This window comes from Pygoscelis adeliae, unplaced genomic scaffold (assembly GCF_000699105.1).
Source record: "Pygoscelis adeliae isolate BGI_AS28 unplaced genomic scaffold, ASM69910v1 Scaffold172, whole genome shotgun sequence".
NCBI classification, from domain to species: domain Eukaryota; kingdom Metazoa; phylum Chordata; class Aves; order Sphenisciformes; family Spheniscidae; genus Pygoscelis; species Pygoscelis adeliae.
Window position 1 is genome coordinate 4,890,213 of NW_008824338.1, and position 27,165 is coordinate 4,917,377.

General features: G+C 36.3%; 1 protein-coding gene across 2 annotated transcripts in view; it reads right to left on the reverse strand.

The window, feature by feature from the left end:
* The window catches only part of REPS1 (RALBP1 associated Eps domain containing 1), a 53,831-nt gene that overhangs the window by 24,632 nt on the left and 2,034 nt on the right, over positions 1 to 27,165 (reverse strand). Inside the window, exons 2-8 of one of the 2 annotated variants that reach the window (XM_009319100.1) lie at positions 24,465 to 24,661; positions 14,418 to 14,571; positions 7,751 to 7,878; positions 7,110 to 7,272; positions 6,737 to 6,800; positions 5,719 to 5,873; positions 98 to 219 (exon numbers count right to left, since the gene is read on the reverse strand). In XM_009319100.1, coding sequence (XP_009317375.1) covers positions 98 to 219; positions 5,719 to 5,873; positions 6,737 to 6,800; positions 7,110 to 7,272; positions 7,751 to 7,878; positions 14,418 to 14,571; positions 24,465 to 24,661 — 983 coding nt within the window. The remainder of the gene's footprint in view (positions 1 to 97; positions 220 to 5,718; positions 5,874 to 6,736; positions 6,801 to 7,109; positions 7,273 to 7,750; positions 7,879 to 14,417; positions 14,572 to 24,464; positions 24,662 to 27,165) is intronic. The other variant, XM_009319099.1, reaches the window with a different exon arrangement.

A 27,165-nucleotide genomic window follows, 5' to 3' on the forward strand; every position in this document is an offset into this window, starting at 1 on the left:
TTTCACTAGTTGTCATCAACAATCCACTAATGATGAATTATGGATGCATACACAATGTAGTTATTGACTGGCAATGAAATAACTCAAAAGTGCTAACCTCACTGCTCTGATTCAGTTCTGGCCAGGTCTGGTTTAGGGATGGCATTGATGGAGACTTGCTTGGAGGTGCTTCTGCTGGAGAGCTGGAGTAACCTACCTCACCAGTCTGTTCCCCAACTTCTGAAATGACAGGAATCACTGTAAACCAAGATCATGAATTGCATTCAGTTTATTCTCAGAAGAGCTGCTCATGTTTCATGGAAAGTGCAAAGTACCCTTTGGTTTTCTCTTTACCAAGTAGATACTTAGCAGCACCCATTCAAGTCAAACATACTATTTATCCGGTGCCACTCTTTTTTTGAGGATCTTTCTAAAAAATGGACTTTGAAGATTACTCTTACCATACTACCTCCCAGTACGTTGGGTTTTAAATAGCATTTTTAGATTTTGATTACATGTAGAAATAAATATAATTCTTTCTTACATTATAAGAAAATAACTTCACGCTGACATTTATTACATCAAATCCAGCACCGAGTTTATCTTCCTTATATGAAAGGTTAAAGCAAAGCCAGCCTATCAATGCAAACATAAACCAAAAATATGAAAAGAGATGAAAACCATTCCCTTAGATTATTCTCCAAAGAATATTTTAAGTTTTAAGCCTCCTTACTGAAACAATGGTGTTTCCATTCACTATATTTTGCAAATTGAACAAGTCTAGCCGCTGTCACATTGCAACTGTACATTGTTACTGTTATTTCACTTTTCCCTGAGCTTTCAGCAAGTACAGTCCCTTGCAGAAACATTCCTCCAGAGTTGTATAAATTTTCATGATGCAGCATAGTTATTTTTGTTCTGTTCAAATTATAAGAGAATTGGGTAAAGTAAATCTGAACAGCAGATTAAGCATTCTGCATAACACAGTAAAATCCTGCTTACAGTGTCTTCTACTTTGCTAGATACAATACAAGCTAAAGCAACGCCTTGAAAGCCTCAAAAAACTGAAGTTCAGATTACAAATGTATAAATGTATGTAACAGGAACAGTTGAAAGAGTGACTGATAAGTAGCTAGACATATTAACAAGATGTTTGTAGTCCAAAGAATTAAGACTCTGGACAAAATACTGCACAAGAGGAAAGATGGCTTAATTAAATTACCATTTAAAAGGACTGCTTGATAGGGATGTGATTGAAGACGACTGCCACAAGAATGTGTGATACACTGTACCAAAAATTGATTAAAATTTATAAAAAGGACTGGTTTCAGACTCCTGAAGAGCTGAACTCTGCAGCCTGCTCTTCTGCTACGACAGCTCAATATTCTGTCTGCTGTCTTCCATTCAGCAGAAACTCGTAACAAATCCAGTGTCAAATCGAGCTGTGTGGCTTGCGGGAGTGGAGGAAGCATATGTGTGTGGTGGTGTAAAACTGCCACCAACAAAAAGTTTGAACTGGAAACACTTGAATAGTAAATGGTGACCAACTGCACCTTTGAAAACCCACAACAATCCAGTATTGTCTCTGAAGTGCTGCTGAGGACAGCAAGAGGCACAGCCTAAAAAGAATAGCCAAAACACTCAAACCCAAAAAGAAATTAATTGTCCCATCTTGAGGCCAGGGGAGGCTGAGGTGCTGCTGACATGAAAAACGCCACACAGAGAAACCAGTAACTCAAAATTTCAAAGGTCTTGTAAACTTCCTGTAAAGAGCCAGGCATCAGGTTGAGACCCAATGTTCCCAAAATTGTGCCCAGCACCTAGCATCTTGTATTACTGTCCTTTAGGGAAAATGGCTTTACAAATTATTCAAGATAGAAACTACATCTAATACCTGCTTCAGGCAAAAAGCATCTGGCAATAAAAACCAGGCTACATCAAGCTGATATTTACAGGCGCAATGATGTCACCAAGTAATCAAGATGACATGCTCTGGTCATTGTACACAGAATAATATTCTAAGTTCAAAATATGCCTGTGGTAATGTTTTAGGAATGCATATTGCATATCAATTGCTCTGAAGTGTAATATGAACAAAAATTTTCTGATGAGTTTAAAAAACACTCAAAATTCTCATTTCAGTGGTGGTGCACTAGATAACTGAACTAACTACTAGTGTTAAACACAAGGTCAAAAGATAAGGCTGAAAACTGCTGCAGATAGACTATGCAGCTACCTGTAATTCAAGGAGTTTTGCAAATATCTACACAAAACATGTGTAAGACACCTATGGAAAACTTCAGGGGTTAAAGTAATTAAGTTGTGTAAGACACAAAGCACGGCAGATTCTTTTTCTTACAAAGAAATGGCATTGTTGCAGCAGCCCAAACAAAAAACAAATTCACAGAAAAGCAAAACTTGCTTTGAGTTTTGTAAAGGGTTGGTAGCTTTTAATAACTGAGATAAAATTGAGTTTAAAGGAAAATATTCACATTTATTTACGTAATAGGAAGTGAGACTAGTACTCTCTTCAGCTGCAGATCATAAATTCTGCCAAGACAGATGCAGATGCTATCAATAGTATTCAATTCATAAAATAAATGTATAAGCACTTAGAGAAGTATTTGTACAACTGCCTGACTTCACGCTCCCATTTTCATTCACTGCAGTTTTCTTCTACAGGCTGTTCTTACAGACAGATCTTGCTCATTCTGAAGAGCTGACATTATCTATCTACAAACACCACAACACAATGTTCGATCTTAAGTGGAGCTGCTGCAATCCAAATCATTCTTTGAAGGATACGATCCAATTCACAATACTAAAACCATTCAAATGTATTGTAGAATCACCACATTATTTTAAGAACTTAAAACACCTCATTTCTCTACCTAGTCAGCAGAACGATATTAGCAGCTCATTTAACATTTTTTTCTATTAAAATTCTGTAGGGGCGTAGTCCTATAGCAGAAAAATGACAAACTATATAAATGCTTTATTATACAATAGGTCTGTGTCATGTGAGAGAAATACATATCCCTGGTCATGAAACCAGATGTAAGACAAGACCAATCTGTTAATGGGTTTGGGACACCTGGAGCTGTCACACAATAGATTCCCAGGGGCTGATGAGGGAGAGGCTGCCAGACTGGACCGCAAGAGTTCTTCCCTCCCTCTGTCTGAACAGGCATATAGGGTGCAGGGAGCCCTCTTACTTTTCTTTCTGCTGGCCACTAGTTCAGAAGTCAAAATGGAAAGGATCAGCAAGTTTCAAGCGCAGAGCAGAAGCGTGGAAGACCAAGCAGAAAGTTTCTAACAAAAGGACAGAATTAATAAGGGTATTGCTAGCACTTTTGAAATAAACATTAACCATCTTGCACATCGGTTTAAAAAGACATTCAAGTAATTCGCCTTCTTGAACAGTTTGAAAGTATGTTATTCACACTGAGGCTTCAGTCAGCAGAAGATGATCACTAACAATTTCTTTGAGAAAGTTGTATCCCATGAAAGAAGTGCACTCAAAAAGACACTCCAGTGCCATACTTTACAGTTTCTATTTCCAAGAAGGCTGTTGGAAGCAAGCTTTATTGAAATACAGCTTTTATGGGAACTAAAAAGAAAAAATTATTACAGAAATTTAACTGGTTGATCTTTCTAGGCTGATTTACAGTCCTTCAGTTGAACCCATGTAATTTAACATGCACATTAGTCTGCACATAGACCTATGACTAACTTTTAATTTAGATTAAAATAGTAAACGTATTCTGGAGGTTTGGACTGTTGTAACTACAAGTAAAACTATAGTCAAGTCAGTAATTTCCCCTAAAGTCTTTTATTCAACATACAAGTTTTGGTGATAAATCATGTTGGTGCAAGGAAAGATTTGCTATTTCCAATACTGGAGGCCCAAATTTTAAAAAAAAATCTAGTTAACTGGATAAAACTCAACAAGTTTGCAAGAGCCATCACTTTTCATTGTAGCTATTAATAACAGCAGAATCAAGTATCAATCAGAACTTTTTTTTTTTAAGCACAGCTTACACAGCACAGTAACATTTTAACATTCACTAGAACAGGGTAACTTCCCTTTAATACCAGAGGGAAAAACTTTTTTTTTTACTACTTTTAAAAGTAGTTTTTCCTCAATTTAAAAGCCACTTTGTACCTCATGAAAATAACTCAAAGTTTTATATTAACAAAGTTGCCTGTAAAATAAGAACAATAAACATACACATAACACTTTTTAGTTTAATGTCCAATTTATAAAGTTTCCAGACAACTTCAGTTAAATGATAAAAGCCTTGAAATTTACTACCAATAAAGGCAGTAAAAGATCAGGTATAGATATAGTTGGGGGTTTTTTTGGTGTTTTTTTTTTTTTAAACTAAATGTTTTATACAAATAAATTTTACTCCATTTCCTATCAAGATTTTTGTTTGGCCATCACCTTAACACAAAAATAGACAGAATGGGTAGGTTTCAGACACTTACTAGGTATTCACCCAATTAATTGTAGATACTTCTTATGTATGCCTTCGTGATAGTAAAATGCTTATTCATACTGAAAACACTTCAGTTGTGGCTGACTGCTGTTGGAAAGGTTCTCTGAGGAGCCAAGCTAATCCCACAAAAAGTGGTTTAATTATCAAAGCAGAGGTAGTAAAAGCCACAGTATCTAGTTTAAGAACTCGTCAATAATTGCCAGATGAGTCTTTGACATCCTACAAACACAGTATGAAGAGATCCCCTTTGAAGTATTTCGTAAAAAGAAATAAAATTCTACGAAAACATAGTACCTGTGAACCCACAGTATAACCTGACTTTCCAAGCAAAGACTGCTTGTTAAAAAGTAATCTAAAGCAGTTTTAAAATATTCAGTTTCCTTTATCTCTTTTAAAATAAAAAAGAAAGATGGCCACAAGCATTCTGCTTTTAAACACCACTGCTACATGGAACAGTAGTTTGCTTTTCAGTTACGGGACCAGGTTTTTGGCACATATTAACAAACCATTGAATGTATGAGTTATAGAATCATAGAATCATTAAGGTTGGAAGATACCTCCAAGATCATCAAGTCCAACCGTCAACCCAACACCACCATGCCCACTAAACCATGTCCCTAAGCGCCTCTGCTTATCTGGGAGCATCCAAAGGTAAAGGACTATGCACAGAAAGACTAGGTGCCAAAGCAATGGAGGATAAATCCTGTTGTCAAGCCAGGAGTAGAATTTAAAAAATACCAAAAAAATCCGTGCTACTGATCCTGTACTTTTAAACTACACAGTCCTACCTCTAGCATTGAATCTGGGAATATTTTCTAAGTACCTTCAAGACTCAAACTCATGCCGTATTTTCAGAAATGAGGGTGAACAGAAAGCATATTCATTTGAAAGCAAGTTTGAAGTACAGCTGGATTGGGAATTTGGAATACAATAGCTGATCATGAATAAAATCCATACTATGACAACCTTGTTTTCCTTAACTTTTAAAGGACAGAGGCAGTATTTCCAAATATAACAGTCAATATGTGTACTGTTCCTAAATAATATCTCCCTGTATAGAAATACATATGTGTTCAGATTAGCTCTGAGCAACGATTAAGATTTCTAAAAATTGCACATTGCTTTACTTCATACTGACTAATGTGTTATACAAACTTATAAATATCTGCTGATATACTGTAACCTTAACTATACCATCATTTGAAAATAGTGAAGTTTGTGTTGAAGCATGTCTTACCCGTTGAGTCTTCCAAATCAATCAGTTTGGGCATTAAACTTTCAGGTAACTTTTCTGGCAAATCATACCCATTCTTCCTAGCAACTACCAGATGAAATGCAGCACAGAACTCATCCAATGTCAGTGCACCATCTTTATCAAAATCTGACAGTTCCCTAAAAAGGAAAACTTAGTATAAATAATATTTCTTAAGGTTATTTTATGTCCAAAAGACACACTTCTGTTGTGCTACTTGGAAGATCAAAGAATGCAGTTTATAGTTCATTTTACCCTATGAAACACTTCATATTAGCAGTACATGCTTTATTCTTCAAAGAAGATGAGCCTTCATTAATAATGTTTCTTAGACCTTAAAGATCATTTAAACCTACTTTTATCTCTCCAGGTTTTTAACTCATTTAAGCCAGCACTACACAACATTATTGGCCTCAGATTTTTGGCAAAGTATACTAAAGAAATGATAGTGCTGAGGCAACGTGATTTATTTTACATGGGAAAATACCTGAATTAGAAATCACTACACTGAAAGAAAGATCCAATCTGCCAAGGTAAGCCATGTAATGAAAGCATGCAATGATGCAGTACAAATTTTAGAATACAATGAAATACAAGCTTTGCACGAAGTCAAAGCTGAATTTGTCATCAAGTCCCACTAAGTGCATTTAAAAATATTTGCATCTGTACGTTTCATTTAAACTTACACTTGAATAAAGAAATGTAGATAAGGAATTATTTAAATTTAAATGCATCTTTAACAATAAAAACATCAAATAAGTTACTTCTTACTCTGAAGTATTTGAAGTTTCTTCAGAAGCTCAAAATGCCTTGTAAATAGTGCTAGCCTAGACCCATTAAAGCTCACTAAAATAATATTGGCATAAATGTGAGTAGGGCTGAACATACTACAGTACCAGTGAAATTTCACTTAACAACAACTTCTAGTAAGTAGATTAGATGACTGCCAGACAGCTGTCATCTTTCTAAATAATTATCCTGAACAAAGACACATCACACTTACCAAATATGAGAAAGTTCAAGAATAGGTAGTTTTGACTTAGTGAAAAATTCTTTAGCTGCAGATCCTGAAAAATTACAACAACCATTTTTAGTATTTAAAGCAAGTTAAATCATTAGAAAACTTACAGTTATGGTAAAGGAGATGAGCTACTTAGCAAAGGTTTGGGGAAAAAAGGCACTAATTACCAGGGTTAAAAGAATGAAAAAGGCAAATTAGTTTCAAGTCCTTTCCTCAATTACACTGGACTTTACTAGATTATCATCAGTAAAATGTAGAACTTTCTTCAAAATGGTATGTAAACCTAAGTAAACAACAAAGTCTTTGTAACAGAACTGCTGCACCCACAATTATATTTTTTTAAAGAGTAACTTACCTGGTATAAATCCATTTAGATCAGGTTGAATGGTTTTAAACTGATTAACATAATACTGCCTTTGTTCATCAGTTATTTTCCAGGGGTCATCATAACTACTTGATTGCCTACGAATTTCATTTGTTGTTGTAGCTGATGCTACAGTTCGTACTGTTGTCTGGTCCTGAAATGAAATATTTTTCCTCAGTATTATCTACCTAAAATGCTTCTACGAATTCTCAACTTCTTGCCTTCAAAAAATAAAGCATAGTTAAATCTCGCTGTAGTTTAAAAACTGCAGGAAACTATCAGCAGATTGCATCTACAGGATAATGATGGTATTTTTGCACACTGATACATATGGATAGGAATGACTGCAGGCATGTAAGCAGAAAAAAAGTATGGCACATATGCAAAAAAGCTAAACACAAATGTTTTAAAGTCATAATTGTTGACACTTTTTAAATTAGTATCTTTCAGCTAATCATTCCAAATGAAGTCAACTCAACGAAACAAGTATCTGTTGGGTAAATAGCACTGAATAGAGTACAGCACAGATACACAGTAAACATCTGCAATGAAAATTGTAAAAAAAAAAAGGAAAAAAAGGATTGCAACATCAATCTGAATGAAGCAAATCAAATACCAATAAAGTGTCACACCTGGACAGAAGCAGGATGCATGGCTAAAAGAGCACTGGTTGGTGGGGTATCTGCAAAACTGACCCAATTTTCTTGATGGGGTGGTGGTGAATGGCCAGACCATATGGGATCACTAGAAGTAGATGAGCCTGGAAGTAGAAGAAAGATTTCCTTTTCAAAAGACAACCTTGAAAACTGCATAAGAACTACGGATTTGGAAAGCAGTCAAAAAAAAATCCTGAAACACATGCTCCTGTCAGGGAGCATTCTACACACTTGTAGAATGGTGAAGAAAATGAAAACCAAATTGCACCAAGGTGACAAAGTTCACCTCCTGACAACTCACTCCTGTAGATTTTTACATTAGGTCAGCTTAAATCTGTTCTAAAAAGACAGAAGTGAGGAACAAGCTTATTGCAACATGTGTAAAATGTAAATAGGGTTTTACCCATTTAATGGGTTTTGAATGAGTTAATACTCCACATTTTCACTTAATTGAAATGAGCAACATTTATATGGACAAACAGCTATTTAAAAGCGGCATATGATATTAGCATGCAACTTTATTATAATTTTTTCTTTTTTACAATTTAGTTTGCCATTCAAAGAACAAAGCCTTGGAAACTCCTCTTAAGAATCAGGCTTTTTGCCACAGATAATTTTTTTTCCTAAATTATTTCTAGACTAACTTAACTCAGTTACTTAAAAACAGTCCAAAAATAACAAAAGACATCCATATAGAGAGCTGACATCTGCTATCTAATAACTACCTGGAACACAATAATTGAGATTCACCCAGTGCCTTGTTACAATCTACTTCTGAAGTAATGCTGATGTTCAATGTCTTAATATTGAAATAATGATGAAGCAAATATAGGAAGATTTGGCCACTCACTGCTCTATATACAAAACCTTCAAAATTCTCTCAAATTGCAGTTGCAAATTAAGTTTAAGGAACTCCAATCAGAGGGAAAACAAACCATCGAGAACAAGTCTAGAAGAATCCCAGGAATCCATTCTACTCCTTGACTCCTAAAAGAAATGCTGAACTCCTTAAATCTAAACAGCGGTTGTGAAACTGATTACTTTAATCTACTCTTCTTGCACAACTAAATGCTTTCTCTTGAAATATGTTAAAGTCATACTTAGATAGGAATTTCTGCCTCACATCTAGAAGCAGGTTTCCTTTTAAAAGGCAGGTCAACTTCTTGTGAGCTTCTGTAAACCCTCCACACAGCCCACAAACAAGAATGACATTAACGTCATAATTTTAATCCTGCCACTAAGATCTAAATTGAAGCAATAAAACCCAAGAATTTATTGTCAAGATGCTGACTAAAAAAATATTGCTATGAGAAGTCCATTTATATATAGGTAATCTATTTATGAAGCTGGCCAATATCAACAATTTCAGGTTCTTGGAGACTGATGACACTACTAGTACACAATCTGCAGTAAACAGAGTGAAGGAAATCTGAGAATCAGTGAGGCACACTGAAGGCTAACATCTAAAGTGACAGTAACATTGCTAGTACAAAATTGCTATTTAATATCTGGCAGTATACAATTACCCTTTCATTCCACAAATGACAATTTTCCTAGGAGAAAGTAATGAGAGATGCTTAGAACTGGTTTATCTTTGCTCTCCTCCTACGTACAATAGCCATAATTGTGCACAACACAGTTAATCTTGCATTACGTAGAGTAAAATTGAGATTTCCAGGGGGACAAAGATTTTTGAAGAAGGAGATAAGTCAAATATAGAAAATTGAGATGTTACATTATTTCTGAATTTCATCAAAATATGAGACCAATACCAAAGGGCTTTTTGGTTTTTTGTTTGTTTGTTTTTAAGTCAGCTTTACTAGGATGAAAAGCCACTATTAACTACTCCTTTTGTTCCCAAATTTGTCCTCCACTTCTGGAAGCTCCTGATGTGGCCTGGAGCTTCTAGTGACATTATCCAAAATTGCTGAGAATAGAGGCAATGAGTTTGACAATGCTGTTTGCCTTGGGGTTCTTCTTCAGTAGCTGGCCTAACTCTAAAACACTAGAATGAAACATGCAGGAAAGCTCAGTCTCCCTCCACCTGGTCTCTCTCAGCACAGGGCTAACAGACAGTAAGATTCAGACAAGTTCTCCCCATCTCTCCTATGGATATGCCACACTCAAATTTTGCTTTTCATAGCAATGGCTCTCCCCTTCTCTGTCCCTCAGACACTATTACCACTAACCTTATGTATATTTACTCCGCCTTTACTTCTCCCAACAGCTTGTCTCAGTACAGTTCAATTTGTACCCCACTTAGCACAGCACCTCTTCCAAAGCAGTACTTTCACAGTGACGGAGATGCCAGTAGCACCAAATTGTCATACATTTGTAGTACTTTACAAGTATTACAAGAACTGTTTCCTTTCTCCCCTGTTCAAATTATCCCAACAAGAATATTCTTGCTTTACTGTTCCTGTTATTCACTCTGTCATGCAACATTTTAGGACACAGGATGGGAAGGTTGGAGAACACTGGAGAAAGATTACTTTACTAGTAACTGTGGACACCTGGATCTACACACATACTCATGGACTGCCAGCAGCAAGTAATTCAATTCTCAATCATTAAAACTACATCTATTTGACATTTGAATTAGAGATAGTCACCCCTCACTTTCTTCTCAAACTACAAAACCAGACTGGGAACACTGAGGTAGAAGGGAAGGTGGAAGAAAACTGGGTCACAGAGAAGACTCAGAACAATCAGTGTATTTTTATTTTTTTACGATTTGTAACCCAATGAAGAAACAACCTTCAAGGGTCTCTGTGCATTTTCATCAGTGAGAACACCATTAACAGCACTTTGAATAGAGAGTACGCCTAAGACCAATTATCAGATTTGAACTAGCTGAAGTCTAATGCACTATGTTTAGTATGAAGACCTAACTTGAATTCCTGTGCCTGCTCTATATCCTTCTCCTCTAGCTTGAATATCTTACCAACACATTGACAACTAGTGGAAAATGATCTCTCTTCCTGCGGGAGAAAAGTTACCCCCTCACTTTAAGCTACAAATGTAAGAAAAGGTCTATCTAGATAACATCTGAGTAGCTTGTACTTTTAAATAACTACAAACGTGGGTTAACTTACTGAGAACTAAATTTTCAATTAACTTTGTAAACTAGCAAGAGCTCTCCTTACCATCAATTTGCAATGAAACAAAACCAGAAGGTAAGTCCAATTTTGGCAATAAGATAAAACGCTGTAGAGCTCCTCCCTCCCTGAACAATCACGTCCAGGTTAAGAATAATCCTTAACTTGTAACAAGGCCAATTATCAACAGACATTTAAACAGTAACTAGGAGACAAAGGACTATTCAGTCCCTTGCAAGCACAGTATCTTAGGACTCTAAAGATGCAAGTGAACTCTTAGCACAGTAGACATGTTTCACTTCTGTCCATGAAGTTTTCTGGTTCTTGATTTCATGAACTGCAGCAAAATCTCTCCCAACGAGGAAAAGAAAGAAGTGTGGCTTAGGGCTGCACGTTCTCCTACATATTCAGACATCAAAACAGAACTCTGATGTAATGCCAAGGAAAGCTAACAGAGGTCCTATGACTGAACAGAAAACCTCAGATTTTTTGACTAGTTTGAAATCATTATCTGGATACTACCAACATAAATGCTCTGCTTTGCTTCCAGTCCAAACAGTCTACAAGGTAATAAAAAATAGTTTCTAGTCCCTGTTTTGACATGCCACTCAACTATCGTTTGAAGTGGGGAAGGGGTTCTTTCTCCTTAGGTTGTCACAGTCAGGATCCTTCTAGCAGCTGAAGCTGTAGTACAAAATGAGCTGAAAAGGTAAAAGTATGAAATTTTTTTTTTTCCTCTCTTGTAACTATAGGAATAGGAGGCTCTCATCTCACATACAATTCTGTTTCCTACAAAGGGTTCAGTCATCCACTGTATTATTCTATGAAGACTGATCTAGAAAAAAATGTTAAAGAGATCAGAGATGAAAGCCAGAACTGAGACATAACAACATGATTTTTGAACAGCTTTATCTTAAACTGTTAAATCAAAGACATCTGGAAGACTTGAGAGACTCAGGTTTTACTAGAATTGACTCAGACATTTAAGGATGAGACCTGAACTAACTATAAACTTCATTCTACACAGGTGATCAATGTCTGTCACTGAACTTTTAATTCCTGATATTAAAGTAAAATACATGCACTCTTTGGGGCTCTCTTTACAAAAAGCCTTGAAGAAAGATGGTAACAAGCCTTGGCTTCTGATTTCAGGTCACTTGTGTGGAAGCACACTGAACTAGTCATGACAATGCCTCAGGGTCCAGCTACTTATGAAGCATCACTAACATTATCCTAACTGAATTATTGGACAACACAGCAGCAAAAAATTTTTAAAAACCAAGTTCTTTTGCTCTGTTGAGATGAGAACAGGTTTTCTTCCTCAAGAAATTGAGAACTACAGCTAGAAGTTATGCTTAAGACTTCTGATACAAGACAAGGTGTAAGATTTTTTAAAACAACAATTGAGTCATTATCTAATAATTATTGTACAGCCCAATTTGATACAGAAAGCACTATTTAATTTTGTTCATGGTGGGAGTATGATGATGCCCTGAAGTGTCTTTACTATGCATAAGTCAGAATCTTCCTGTTTAAACACATCTTTCTCTGAACAAAAAAAATGATGTTTTGATTTTTGTCCTTCTGGTTTAAGGCAACATGCTGTTTATTACTAGACTCATCAGAAACATTTTCACACTCGAGGCTCCATGCTTTCAGTTGACAACCCCACTACCTCAAACAATGTTTCATGTAATGTGAAATACAAGCAGAGAGACCTGGGTTCTTATTTTTCTTGGATCACAAGTGAAATGGCATAGCCCTGCCTTAAATCCTACTGAAATAATATGTCGTACTTGCAAATTACCTGCCTTCTCAAGAACATCTTGCATCGGAATCAAGATGAGCTTGCAGCACTGATTTTAAGAAAAGTAACCAACAGTCTATTTAGTTCTACCTAAATGTCAGCAGAACCTAACTTCTCTACAAAATACTGTCCTTAAAAAGTAGGCTCAAGAGAGGGAAAAAGAATGACGAACTGTCTACAACAGCTGAAATTCAAAGGAATAATCAATCATCTGCAATGCAAAAGAATCAGCCACAGTGAATCAAGATGACACTTTTTGTTAAAATAATATATGAAAATCCACTCTACCCTTATCATTGGCAGAACAGACAATCCTTCTATAGCGGTATCTCCAAATTACTTTAAACGCACTATGAATGTGTTTCAGTATGGAATATAAAATTGACAAATATTGAGCTAGTTCAGAAATAGTTTCAAACTACTACTGAAAAATTTATCCATTAGACCTCACAGGGAAAGCATTGCCAAACTGAAATATTAACATGGTGTTACAACTTTATTTTTATGAGGACAATATTAAACTCTTCAACAGTAGGAACAGTCTGCATACTTTCCCAGAATCCTTGACTTCATAACTTAGAAAAACTTCACAAGTTAGAAATCAGCTACCAAACATATTTCAGCTTGCAAGAAAAGCAAATCAGCTAAACTATGCAAGAAAAAAGTCAAGAAATTGACTGCTGAAAAATCACAATGCCTGGACTGAACCCTTAGAAGTGATTATATATGCAACGAGCAGACTAATAATCTTCATTTTTTTAATTCCAAATTGACTGGCACTTACTAGCAAATAACATTCAGGACACTGGCATAAACCTCTGCATACAACCCATTTCACTTCTAAAATAAGTTTAATTTCCTTATCCAACCAATTCTAACAACAAAATCCCTGGTCCTCCATGGATGCTTTTCACTACAGAATGATGATAAATTGAAAGGTAACAGATCAGTTTTGGAATATCACAACTGAAATAAACCAACCAACCACAGCTCAATCTGAAACTACAGCCTACAAAATACAACATATTATTCAGCAGTATCATCAAAACCAGAACCTGAGCTAGAATTGCTCCGCTGTTCCCAAATTTATTAAGTCTATCAGATATCAGAAAAGAAAACAGAACTTTTTGAAATATGAGATATTAAGGGGAAATGCTTTTTAAATCTGAACACAGCGATACAACAACAGGGAGAGTCTTCATGTTAAATGAAGAACAATAAAGGATGAAAAGCTGACTGAAACAAGTGGTTCTACCTTGACAGACTGGAGATACAGTAGCTTCAGCTACATTTACATAAACTTTAAAGAAAGCAAAAAAATGTTAAGAGAATTAGTTGTTCTGTCAATTCATCTAATCTACCAGAAACATAATTCAACCAACCAACACATTATCTGCTGTTTTCCCTTCAGCTCCCCACGTTTTTGGGTACATTGACAATTCCTGCACAATTTCAACAGGATGTCAGTTTTGTATTAGAAAACTTTCCACTGGGAAACTTTCATACTTTCCCTCCCTCCAAACTCTGAGCATTTCCCATACCACACTAAGAAATGGATCCGCCATATGCAAGACCACAGATTCCACAGTGCTGCCATACACATGAACATTTGAAACCGCAAGAAAGTTTCCAGGATTGGAAAATACAAAGATAAACTGTCCTAAACTCATTTAATATACTTATTTAAGAATTCCACAACTTTGGGTTACAGCTGAAGCATAACAGAAGACATTTATACCTGGTTGTGCTTCACTAAATGGAGCCCAAAAAGGCCCAGGTCCAGCAAGAGGTCGTTCATTATTCCCTCCGCTGGGATGGCGGTTGTGCTTCCTCCATGTATGTGGAGAGGTTGGTGGGGATTGCTGTGGTGAAACAACTGGAGATGTGGACTCCTAATAAAACAAAGGAACCTTTTAAGTTTTTTACTAAATAACTAAATACATAAAAGCCTATCTAAAACCATTATTTCTAGGAACAACGAACACTGCAGTTAAAGTCTCATTTCAGAGAGTGAAAATTTTAGTAGTTATAAAAATGAGGGAACAGGAGAAGTCAGGTACAGTATGACTGGACCTGGACACATTAACTTCAAACAACGTCATCTAATATATTTTTAACTTGGCATTCTTAAGACAACAGCAATACCAAGTTAAATGACTTAGCTACAAAGGAAACTCACTTTCACTTGTGATAAAAGTTACATTTGAACCCAGGTCTCAAAAGAAAATATTACTTACTGTACAACTTATTATCATACCTAATTTTCATCAAGTGATTCACAATCAGTTACTTTCATTTAAAAGACAAACCAGAATTAAACATTGAAAAAAAAAATCACTAGACAGGCCACATTATTATTTTTTTTTACATGCAAAAACATAGATGTGTTTTTTTCAAAGAATGATGCCATCTAGGATATACTTCTCTGCTGTACAAATTACAAGGTAGTTTTGCCCTGATATTAAGGCTCAAGCTTCTCTTTAGTCTCATGTTGTACTATATTCTCCCTGAACAGGTAGGAAAACAGAGAATCACACGTGCAATTTCTACCTGGAATCAGTTCTCATGAGACATTCAGATCACCAGATTATTCCATTTCAAATAAAATACAAAGAAAAAATCATTTATATGGTACAAAGTATTTATATAGTAGAAAGTAATTTCCTCCCTATATCTAGATCTTTTGAAATTCCTGTGTGCCATATCTCCCAATCTGAACTAAACTGTATTAGTAAAACAAATGCAACAAGAAAGCAAAGCTTGAACTCCAAGTTTCCTGAAAAGTAAAAACAAAGCTAAAAAGCTCAAAATCTGTTTCAGCAGTAGACAAAAAAAAAGTTTGGTACTCTATGTTAACAACTGTTAACATACTATCCACTACCAACAGCCAGACTGACTGTAGACTTCCACATGATTCCCAAAACTGAACTGGTTTACTTTGCCGAATATTCAAAGGTCATTATGCTTTTTAATCAATATTACATCTGCAAAAGTCTAAAAGTCAACGAGTAAGTGCCATAAACAAGCTTTTCTCCATGCAAGTTACATACTAAAGCTACATGCATCCTAACAAAAATGTTTTAGGGCCATGACAACTGGTTACTTTCTAATGTGTTGATGTAAACTTTCACTTTTCTTCCCCCCTCTGATTTTCGTATTTCCTGGGATATAAGGCCAGCCTGGTTGATTCTGCACCTGAGGTATTTTCTGAAAGTTCTGACCATTGATTCAGATTTCTTTAAGTTCCTAGGCCACAAGATTTTGAACTTTCCATTCAAAGCATTTAAATGATGCCCATATGTATTGGCAAAGAGTATTACAAAGTGGCTGGGAGCAGTACTAATCCACTTCAACTTTTAATTCAGAGACCAGCTGATTGCACAAACTCACTGGTTTTCCACAGTACCTCCAACCAGTTCAAGAGTTTTTGTTGCAGTTACATGCCTTTCTGAAATTTGCCTGAAGATTCCTCCTCTTAGCATCTTACTTGACAAGGAATTTGTTTTAGATGACGGTATATTCTTACCCTTACAAGTACATGGGGACAAGAGGGGAAGGAGTGAGGGTATCCAGAGTACCACTTGCAGGCTGGAAGCTAGAACCGAGGTTGAATGGTTAGTCTGCTTAGCATAGTGCAACAGGTGCTAGGAGAACCGTCATGATGCATCACTGAAATCAATGAAAAGCTTCCTCTTCCATTGGCTTTTATACAAGCCATCTTTTATTAAACATGATTTGAAGGATGTTTGAATTTTTAGACAAAATACCATGAGTAAACCTAGGGAAAGCTATGCTTGGTCACAGACACTATTCATTTACTCCAGTACTCTTACTCTGATAAGTCAGATGGTCCAGAAAGACACAGAAGAAAACCTGTGGAGGCAGACAAACGTATGATAGTCTACCTAAAGGAAACCACTTACTACTTCTAGTAACTGCATGTGAACATTAAAACTCTTGACACATAGTCCTCATGAAGCAGCCTTGCCCTAATGAAGCTGACAACCCTCGCTATTCAGTAAGCCCCCATCTAACATTTGGCCTTATGCTCAAGGCATAGGAAGAAACTGTAAGTATGATCCTCAACTTCAGTTCTTCTAAATGTTTACTTTACATGTGGTTCATGTGATTCCGTGAAGCATGTAATAATGGTAATCATATCATCAGAAGTACAAGCATAATAAATAATTAACTTTGTTCTCAATGTTCCAGTCAACGTTGTATCAGAATTCTGAACATTTACAGATTTCTCACAATTGATTTGGAGCTTCGGCTTACAGACTCCAAAATTATGCAAAAGCATGTCACCAATTCTGATGTCAAAAAGCTTCTGGAAGAGGAGCAAGCCACATCTTCAGTTTTAATGTCATTACAAGACACACATTCCCAAAACAGTTTAAACCAAATTTAGATGGCATTACTGTGGCACCATCTTTCCCCTGTGCAATCCCAGTCACTCTCATATACTACTCATGGCATTCATTGATCCAGCTTACTAGAAGCTTAGGAGAGCTAAACTCTTTTTTTTTTAAAATATGTATATGTGTGTGTGTACACATATTTGTGTGTGTCTGTGGGTGTATATACACACATATAAAATGGCTTAGCCAAAATACTGATGGCTCAATGCAAGTGTAAAGGAGGAAGATGCAAGCCAGAAAAGACTGGGGAAGAGGCAAGACTGTGGAAACATTGACTCAGATTCAAAAGCAGTCATGGGAAAACACAGTGAGTAGGGATTTATTGAAACTGTAATTACATACAGGTTCATTCACCCCTTATATATAGGTTAACATCAGCTATGTATCTGACAACTTCTGACCCGCTGCAAAGGCATTTTCATATACTCATGCCTAGAAAATGGTTTGTTGTACAAAGTTTCCACTTTGATTTTGCACTGAGCTTCACATTTTAGTAAACAGAGGCAATATGGTTCATTAGAACCACCTCTGTTCCTCAACTGCAACATACACTTTCATAAACTGAGAGTGTATGTTGCAGCTGAGGAAGGAGATTCTTCACTTTCATCTGTCCAATCCATTAATAAAAGAAACTAATTTTGAAAGCCTGAAATATCCGGGATCAAATTTTTCTGAGTATTAGGGTACAGATGCTAACTTAAATGCTCTTTAAAATCCTAACATGTAACAACTACAACAGTTTGCCTAATTTGGGTTACTGATAATCCAGCGATTTTGAATTTCACCAATTTTAACAGAAGTTACCCACCTAATCTCTTTGGGAACTTTGACAATTTTATTCACCATCTGCATACTGTAGTTCATGTATCATTTATTAGACCAGCTACTATTAAAATCATATCTTGATAAACTGTTTTAAATATAATTTCATTGAAAGTGCTAAACATTTAAAACACTAGCTTTTAACTTCACTCCAAACAATCATAGAATCATTAAGGTTGGAAAAGACCTCCAAGATCATCGAGTCCAACCGTCAACCCAACACCACCATGCCCACTAAACCATGTCCCTAAGCCCCTCATCGACACGTCTTTTAAATACTTCCAGGGATGGGGACTCAACCACTTCCCTGGGCAGCCTGGTCCAATGTTTAACCACTCTTTCAGTAAAGAAATTTTTCCTCACGTCCAATCCAAACCTCCCCTGGTGCAACTTGAGGCCATTTCCTCTCGTCCTTTCGCCAGTTACTTGGGAGAAGAGACCGACACCCACCTCGCTACAACCTCCTTTCAGGTAGTTGGAGAGCGCGATGAGGTCTCCCCTCAGCCTCCTTTTCTCCAGGCTTAAAGAACCCCAGTTCCCTCAGCCGCTCCTCATAAGACTTGTTCTCCAGACCCCTCACCAGCCTCGTTGCCCTTCTCTGGACACGCTCCAGCACCTCAACGTCCTTCTTGTAGTGAGGGGCCCAAAACTGAACACAGTATTCGAGGTGCGGCCTCACCAGTGCCCAGTACAGGGGCACGATCACTTCCCTACTCCTGCTGGCCACACTGTTTCTGATACAGGCCAGGAACAAGCCTCAATAAAAAATCACAGCAATTACAACGTCCTGGTTTTTACTATCTTAAGACATTTATTTTTCCTCTTTACATTATTCCAGAAAACAGATCTAAATAAAAGCATGTTGACATAAATAGTTAATAACTATTTAACATTTTCTTCTTAAATCAAACTGCTGAGAATAGTCTTCTCAATAACTTATCAAAAAATACAGTTATAGCTAACAGGCAAAAATTAAGTAATCCACCTTAATTGAAAAAAATTCTCATTAAAAAAAGTTGTAAAAAAGCATTATTTTCATCAAACTGGAATTACAAAACCAAGACACTATGAAGGACTCAACTTGGACTTTTTTGGACTGATAAGCAATTACTAAAATAGCATGTTAATTAAAAAAGGTGATGTGATATAATATATGGCCCCAAAAGAACCACCTTAGTGAAGATAAGTCAAACAAACTGGCGTAAGGCAACACAATACTGTGCTAAAGCAACTCTGGAGGGATCTCAACCTCAAAAGGGCATTGCAAGCATACATGAGTTAAATGAGATTATAAACCTTTTCCTGGATCTCACACCTCAGGCCAGAATAAAGCCTCCTAAGGAGAATTCCAGAGACAATGAAGCCAGACATGGTATCCAAAGGGTAGCTCTAAGGGTGTTGTGATCCAGGTCCTGATACCACACAGCCTGCATAAGAGTCAGGGAACAGATCATCATGAGGAAAGATTATGCTAGAGATGGTAATTGCATTGCAGAACCCATGTTTTTGCAATCAACTAGCGTTCATACTGAAGAACAAAATAGTCCAAGCTTCAGTGCGAACTTCTCCACATGCAGCACTACATATTTTTAGAGAGGGGAGGTGTGGTTCAGTCAATTACAAACTTGTTAGTCCGACCTCAACAGTTTGAAAGGTTTTAGACTAGGTTCTGAAGAAAATAATAATTAAAAACAGAGAGACAAACGGAAAAGGGATCAATCACAGCATGGGAAATTTTACTTAAGGTGGCTGATATTATTTTTGTGATTTTCTGGACAAAGGAACTGCACTACATTTAACCTGAACCTCAGCATACTTCAGTGGAGTGCCATACAAGATAATTCCAACAATGTGGAGATTAATCCAAGAATCTAAGGTTCAAAAGAACTGGCTACAGAAGGAGCAAAGCTGGACTGTATTAGAATGGGAACTATGGGATTGAAGGGAAGTTTCTAATAATGCTTCTGAATGACTGATTTGGGGAATGACCTAATTTGATACTTTAGGTAACTGTTTATGCACACTAAATAGCACGCTGATGAATTCTGACAACAAATGTAAGGAGGCAGACAGATGGATTCCTTTCAGGACATACAGGTAACAGTAAACCATCAAGTTTAAAACATAAAATACAGTTTCTTGCACAGTGGAAATTAATACCAAAATGCATAATGAGAATCAATCAGCTGAAAACAGAAGACTGGATGTACAGGTCAACTATCAGACCACTACAATATGTCAAATGTGACAGATTTGCTTTATTCACAGCTGCTAAAGTATATGAGGTGAGAAGCAGAAGTAGGGAAGTACCCTACAAAGTAGTATTCATACTGGTGAGATCTCATTTGGAACGAAAATACAAATCTAGTAAAATATTTTCAATAAGAACAAATTCAAATTGGATCAAAGCAGAGGATTATGAGGATTACTGGTAACTATTTTATGAGACGAAACTGAGACTATGGATTGTTTTGTCAAGCAAAACAAAGCTAAAGGGGAATACAACGGTTTTCCATTAAACACTGGTGGTGTTCTGCAGCAAATACTAAGTACAAAGCTGTTAAAAGAACAGGTATTACCTGATCTGAGTAAAGTTAGGTGGGAATTCCCACCATATTCCCATGAATATTCCACTATATTCCTACTAAGACTCTGGAATAATTTTCCCCAACAAGACCAGTGTGGATAAAAGGTTGCAATTTCAAGAGAGAACCCCGATTATGTTTTTAAAACGCATTATCTAATACAATTTCTCACGATACTAGAGGGTTAGACTCAGTGACACAACAGGTCATTTCTAGCTCTGTGCTCCTAAACAATTTTCTTAATAGCAGATATATTTTACCTGGAATTACCTGTTCAATCTACAAAACAGAAGCGAACAGAAATGGACTACTGGCAAAACCTTAAAAGAAAGTCACACAGCTTCTCACATAGTTAAAAAAAGTTGAAATGATCAAATTTTGACTGCTACAGGTGCCAAATTTGAGCTGTCCCCTCCTAAGGCTGCACTGATATGGCAATAAATCAATATAATCTAGAGTGCCAGTACTATGCTTCATGCACACATAGGTAGATGAGTACCTTTTATTTTCACCTGATATAGCAAGGTTCAGCCTATAATCATTTGCCACATACATGTTTTTCAGCTGTTAGAGCCTCAACATCTGTTGAAACTAGCTACCCCCCTTTCCTGGAAAAGGTGGCAAGCCAGGTGAAAGTATCCTAAAGCAGTACCTGATCAACACCTGGATCACACTTAACACTGGAAAAAGTATTTGCTTTTTGGCTTTAACAACAAAACACAAAACATCCAAAGGCAGTATCTAACAGACTTGATATTGAGAATATTTAGTCACTTGTAAGCTACTTTTAGAAGATCAAAAATAATTCCTAATCACAGCGTTGCCGCTTCTTCTAAGAAACTGCTTTCAGTACATCTGTCTTATTCCTTTAAAAAAAAAAAGCCAAAAAAGCTTCAATCTACAATGACAGCTCCTAATTCTACTAGGATTTCTTTTAAAAAAGCACAAGAACTCAACAGAATCTAGATTCTCAAGATCAGCCTAAATTAACATTTTTAGCAGCATAGCTGCTACTACCAAGGCAGAGAGATATGTATATACACCATGGTTAACACACCTATGTCAATAAAAGTGCTTGTATGTATGTCACATTGTCAGCAGAAGTGTTCCAATCTACTTAGCCTCTACTATTTAGGAAGAAGAAATTATGCCAGCAGAAAAAAAAATATTTTTCCCCAATGTTTTATCTCCACTAGGATGTGCTGTCAACATGCTGTCTAGTGAGTAAAGGCATATTTCACTATTTGGTTTGAGTCCTAGAATCAGTTCTGCAGCTTCCATGACAGCTGGGCATGACTTCAGTCATCTTCTATTAACACTAACAATATTAAAAAGATGCAAACTTCTGGCCATTACTATATTTACATAATACTTGGCCATTATCAACTAAAAATGCCACCAACTAAAAATGGCTAGAGATAGAAAAAGGATGTTACTGGATTTAGTTCACGCCTACTTTAAAAGATGAACTCATTTATAGCTACTCTTTGGAAACACAACCTGATTGCCATTTCCTGATGCCCTGCCTCCGAGTGAAGCTCTCTGAGGGGGAACTGCCAAAATAACGCAGCGATAAAGAAACAGTTTTAGCTAGGACATTTCAGTAGACAATACTCTAAGTTAAATTCTTTTACATAAATTATTTGTAATTATAAGATATTAACCTATGCATGACAAATCTCACCAATATGGAAAGCTGCACATGAATGAACCCAGTTTTTAAATATTAAGATATCTTATGATTTCATACAAGTAATACTTCAGTCAGAGTATTTTATGAAATCAATGTATTTTGAAGTGCCAGGCATATTAGCAAAGCCAATAAACAGTTTAAGAAAAAAAAATCAAAACCCAAACTCACTAATGGAGTATCTAACAGCTACATGATGAGCTCTAAAAGTGAAATATCCAAGCTTGACTTCGACACTTAAATTCCTCCAGAAAGAACAGTGATCCCTAGGAAAATGACATGCTGTAATTTACTTCTCAGACTTCAGCTCTTCTCATCCTCATCACTGAAAGAGGTGGCATACAATGAGGATTCACAATCTGAACCTCTTTGTAGATTGTTATAATCTGAGTGGTATCTCCAGGTAAAGACAACTGGATCAGCAATTTCTACAAAAACATGGCTAAAAACTGTATCCATCTTTTGGAAAATAACCCAATTAGAGTATTTATGTGGTTAAGCGAGAAACCTGGGCTCAAGCCCCTTTCTCAGCCTAAGGAGATTCAAATTCTCAGCTTTTTTCTAACGTGGTGTTCAAATCAATAAATATTAGACTGGATTCATTGTACAGTCAGAAATGTAGAATCAGACACAGAAAATGCAGTTTTACAATAGGGTGCAAAATCAGACAATACTTCCCTGATGTTATAGATCATGAATACAGCTTAAAACTGCTGGACTCAACGCTGTGCTGTCTCTTGCATTTGCTCAAAGTCTTTTCTGGGCCAGATCTCTCAAAGGACTTATATACACAGACTTTCTTTATTCCGATGACCCCATACAGTCTTGTGTGAAAGAGATACCAAGCTGCTTCTATCAGCCAAGATGGAGAAATGAAATCTGGATGCTTATACAACTTTGTGACTATGTGGCTGCTTTATCCAGGACTTGAAGACCTCAAACACCAAATTTTTTTTTTTGTTATTTTAAAGTTAGACCAGTACAGATTCCTGTATCAAATTACAGCTGTTCACTGAATAAACTCAACACCATCATGAAAGCATACAAAACACTATTTAAACCAAACTAAAACCCCATCATCAGATCAAGGAGATCTGCAATAGTTGATTTCTTCATGAAGCACTTGGGAGCTCTCTCAAACACACCTAACCAAAACTAGATGACAACAAGCTATCTTCAGATCTACTGCAAGCCCTTCTTTCAATACAGTCCCCATCTCCAGTTTGGGAGAAAGGAAGCGGCAGCCAAACACTGATTATGGATGGCCTCTGTTAATTTGCTTTTTCTTTATATTGGATCAGTCTGGGTTATTCCCAGAGAGATTAATAAATGTTTACGAGTGATTCCTTGATTCCCAGATGCTTGCAAGTTCCTTGATTCTTTACAAAAGAAGCCCAGAAAAGAGTATACCATGGGGAAGAAAACAGGTCATTCAACAGTTATGCACAGACACACATACACCCAGCAAAATTTAGTATTTGCACTCAGTGCTCTTGCTTGTAGAAAAGACAATCAGAAGAGATTTCCCCATGGAAAGAGAGTGTAAAGACTGTAAAAACCAAGGAATTCTGAAGAGGCACAGAGTTGTAAGCCTTTACAGTTTTCATTTATTCAGATATCCTGTAGCTGAAGATGAAAGAACCAGTGAACAAAAGGGAAATCAGTTTTCTCATTATTAGAACACAATAAAAAGCTATGTGAAAACTCCTGGCTTATTTCTGGTTCTCATTGTCTCTACTTAACAATTAAATAGCTGAACAATAAAATGTAAGGCAGAGAAAAGTAACTATGAGACTTCAAAAAAAATTTTCTAAATAAAGTATTTCAGATTTAAAGGTATCGGAGCGTGTTGAGGAACTAGAAACCCAGTCTTGCACGGCATTCAGTACCACTGTTCCAGCGACCAGGAAGCCAATGTGAACTATCTAATAAATGAGGTATTAACATCATAACGATTACAACTTGATATTTGCTATCATATCTTGCACACTGATTTTCTTTTCTGTCTCAATCCTTTGTCTATTACCACCAATATTTTAAACACAGATTACAAGACTTCATAAAAAAGTGTCTCCTACATGCAAGTATTTCAGAAGCATATGTGGTGGACTTGTATAATGTACACCAGTATGGTTTTTTGGGTTTTGGTTTTTTTTTTAAAAAATAAACTATATTGAAAGCCACAAAGCTTAGAAGCCCTATCAAATTGACACCTATGCAGCAAAGTAGTGGTTAAGAGTCCCATTTAATCTTTTAAGTTAATTTACCTGTTGATCAGTTGATGTACGTTGCTGAACTGCATCATGGCTCACAGAGCCTTTTTTGACTTGTATCCTGCCAGGTGGAGGAGGAATTACACCTGAATATGAAGCTGGGTTATCAGCATCTGAAGAATACGAGGCTGTGTGTCTTGATTCTTGTTCATTCTTTGACACAACAAATCTGGGAAGAGGGAGGTCCTTTACTGTTAAAAAAAAAAAGAGAGCAGGCCATTTACTATACAGAAGCATGATGCTTAAAAATAAAAATGCAGTTCTATTTTGTAGTTAAAATTTCACACGTGCCTCAATTACTTAAACACTGAGACTGCCACTATAGTCAAGCCAACATCTGCCAGTTGGAAAAAAGCAAATACCCCTTCTGCATTATACTTCACGATTCTGCTACCCAAGTTCTGATTTTGGTATACAAAGAGGACTTCACATAGCTCCATAACAGTTTTACAGAATCACAGAATAGTTTGGGTTAGAAGGGACCTCTAAAGGTCATTTTGCACTAGAACTCTGCATTAAATGCAGTAGCAATCAGATACTCTGGATTTAGCTCATTTTTTCTTAGTTTTGCCAACATTTAATTACTGAAGTGTGATTTTCAAAATTTATCTACCATTTCTAGCACATATATAAAATTACAGAGTCTTCATACAGAATGGTTCATCAGCAAAACAAATGCTAAAATACTGCAGTATATTCAACACCACCTTTTAGTGAGCTGATGTCATGTTTATATTTAGAACAGATAATATAATCTAGTCTTATTGCAAAAACTGCAAATATTGCTTAAACACATCTGTGTATACATTTCTACAATAGAAGCTAAATTAGCTGTTTTACTGGGTACAACTGGGAACATTCCAATATCGCCTCACTTTGTTACAAACACCTATAAAGCAAAGTTTCTACAAAATGCTAAGAGGTCCTTAGCTTTATGTACCACAGTTCAGAGTAGTCGGATACAAAAATGAGGCTACATAAGTCTTCATTTTTTCTCTGCAAGATTTCTACCATTTTTCTTACTTACAACCACACCTTTCTTACTGGTCCACTGTGAATAAAAATAAACTGTGAATTTGCAATACAGCTCACTTGGAAATTGTTTTTCCAACACAACACAAATTTACAAGCATGACTCAAATTTAATTTCTCTTGTTGACTGCTTACATTGATCACTTTCGGTATTGAAAATGAGTCGGTAGTACTAACAACCGTATTAAAGTATGAGATGAAATTGCATACATTTTATTACATAAAACATTTTTGTTTATATTTTATGTTTATTACATAAACATTAAACTGATTTGTATTTGAAGAGTGTAATTTGAATCTATAGTATTCAACAACTATACACACCTTTATGTAACCATCTAGTATTAAAGAATAATGCTTCAGTAAGAACATAAATTCTTGATTTAAGCCCCTGTCACTAAGCACAACTCCATGTGCCCAACAGCTTTCATCAGAGGGAAGGATCATGCAACACAGCCTCTTTGCTAAATTTGTGGTTACCCATCCCATGGAAACACTGTTAAAGCAATTCCTGATGCCTTCCTCATTCCTAGATGCCCATTTTCACATTAGCATTGTACCCCATGTTGCACTAGGAAAGTTATTCACATAGCTGAACAGTGAACAACAGCCAGCCAAAAAGTAAAAAAGGCATTGCATACAAGAGAAAATTTGTATGCTTGCAAAACAGGGGATAATACAGATGCTAGAACATCCAACTGACACAGGGGAAGTCTATGCAATTGGTTGCTCCAACATGAGGCTTTGGCATGAGATATCTAGCACTATTTCACAAAATAATATAGAGAGCTCAGAAGGAACACAAAGTACTCTATTGCCTTCTTTAAAAACAAGACTAGATAAATATAGGTTTGTTTTGCTGTACTAAGTTTCTACGCAGCCAGTTGAAATCTGCCATTTTTACCTCTCTCCTCTCTGTCTTTTCCCTGTAACAGCAGAAAAAACCCTTATTTTAACACTACAGCATTTGTTACTATTCAGAAATCCCTCAATTATAAATGCAATAGCTGTTATGAATAGAATTAAATCTTGATATTGACTAAATCAGAAAGTTCTCTCTTCTTTTTATGTCCTCATCCTTGTTAACATTTTCTTCCACCAAAAACTGTATTCCATACTTAGAAACTGCTTATTAATTTCTCAATTTTTAGCTTCCGGGAAGAAAAATTTTCTGAGACAGCAAAGGAACAACAGATTTAGAAGCTTGTAGTATAATAACTAAAGCCAGTATTTTTACTACACTGCACATCTGACTAACCAAAAAGCACTTATTTAACTAAGAATCAACTGGATGACACTTGTGTTGGATGGACTTAGTACTCAAAACTTGACTGTAATCTCCACTCAGCAACTCACATAAAGCAAGCTTCCTGTCTACTTGAGACACACAGTGAACCAAAAAGCAAAAGAAACAAGAAGAGAAGGGGAGAGAAAATACCAAGATAAAAGAGTGAATAACATTAAGACAATCGTTGAATAAAACATACATAGAATGCAGAGCTAAAAAGTAAATGTCCTAAAATAGAAACTTTTAACTAATTGTAAATGTTTTACTTTGAAGAGAGAAAGAGTATACGGTTTAGTTTGGGATGGCTCTAACAGTTCCTCTTCAAGACCTCTTGGAGATGGACTGTGGGCAGAAGCCAGCTGGCCAGGCTGCTGA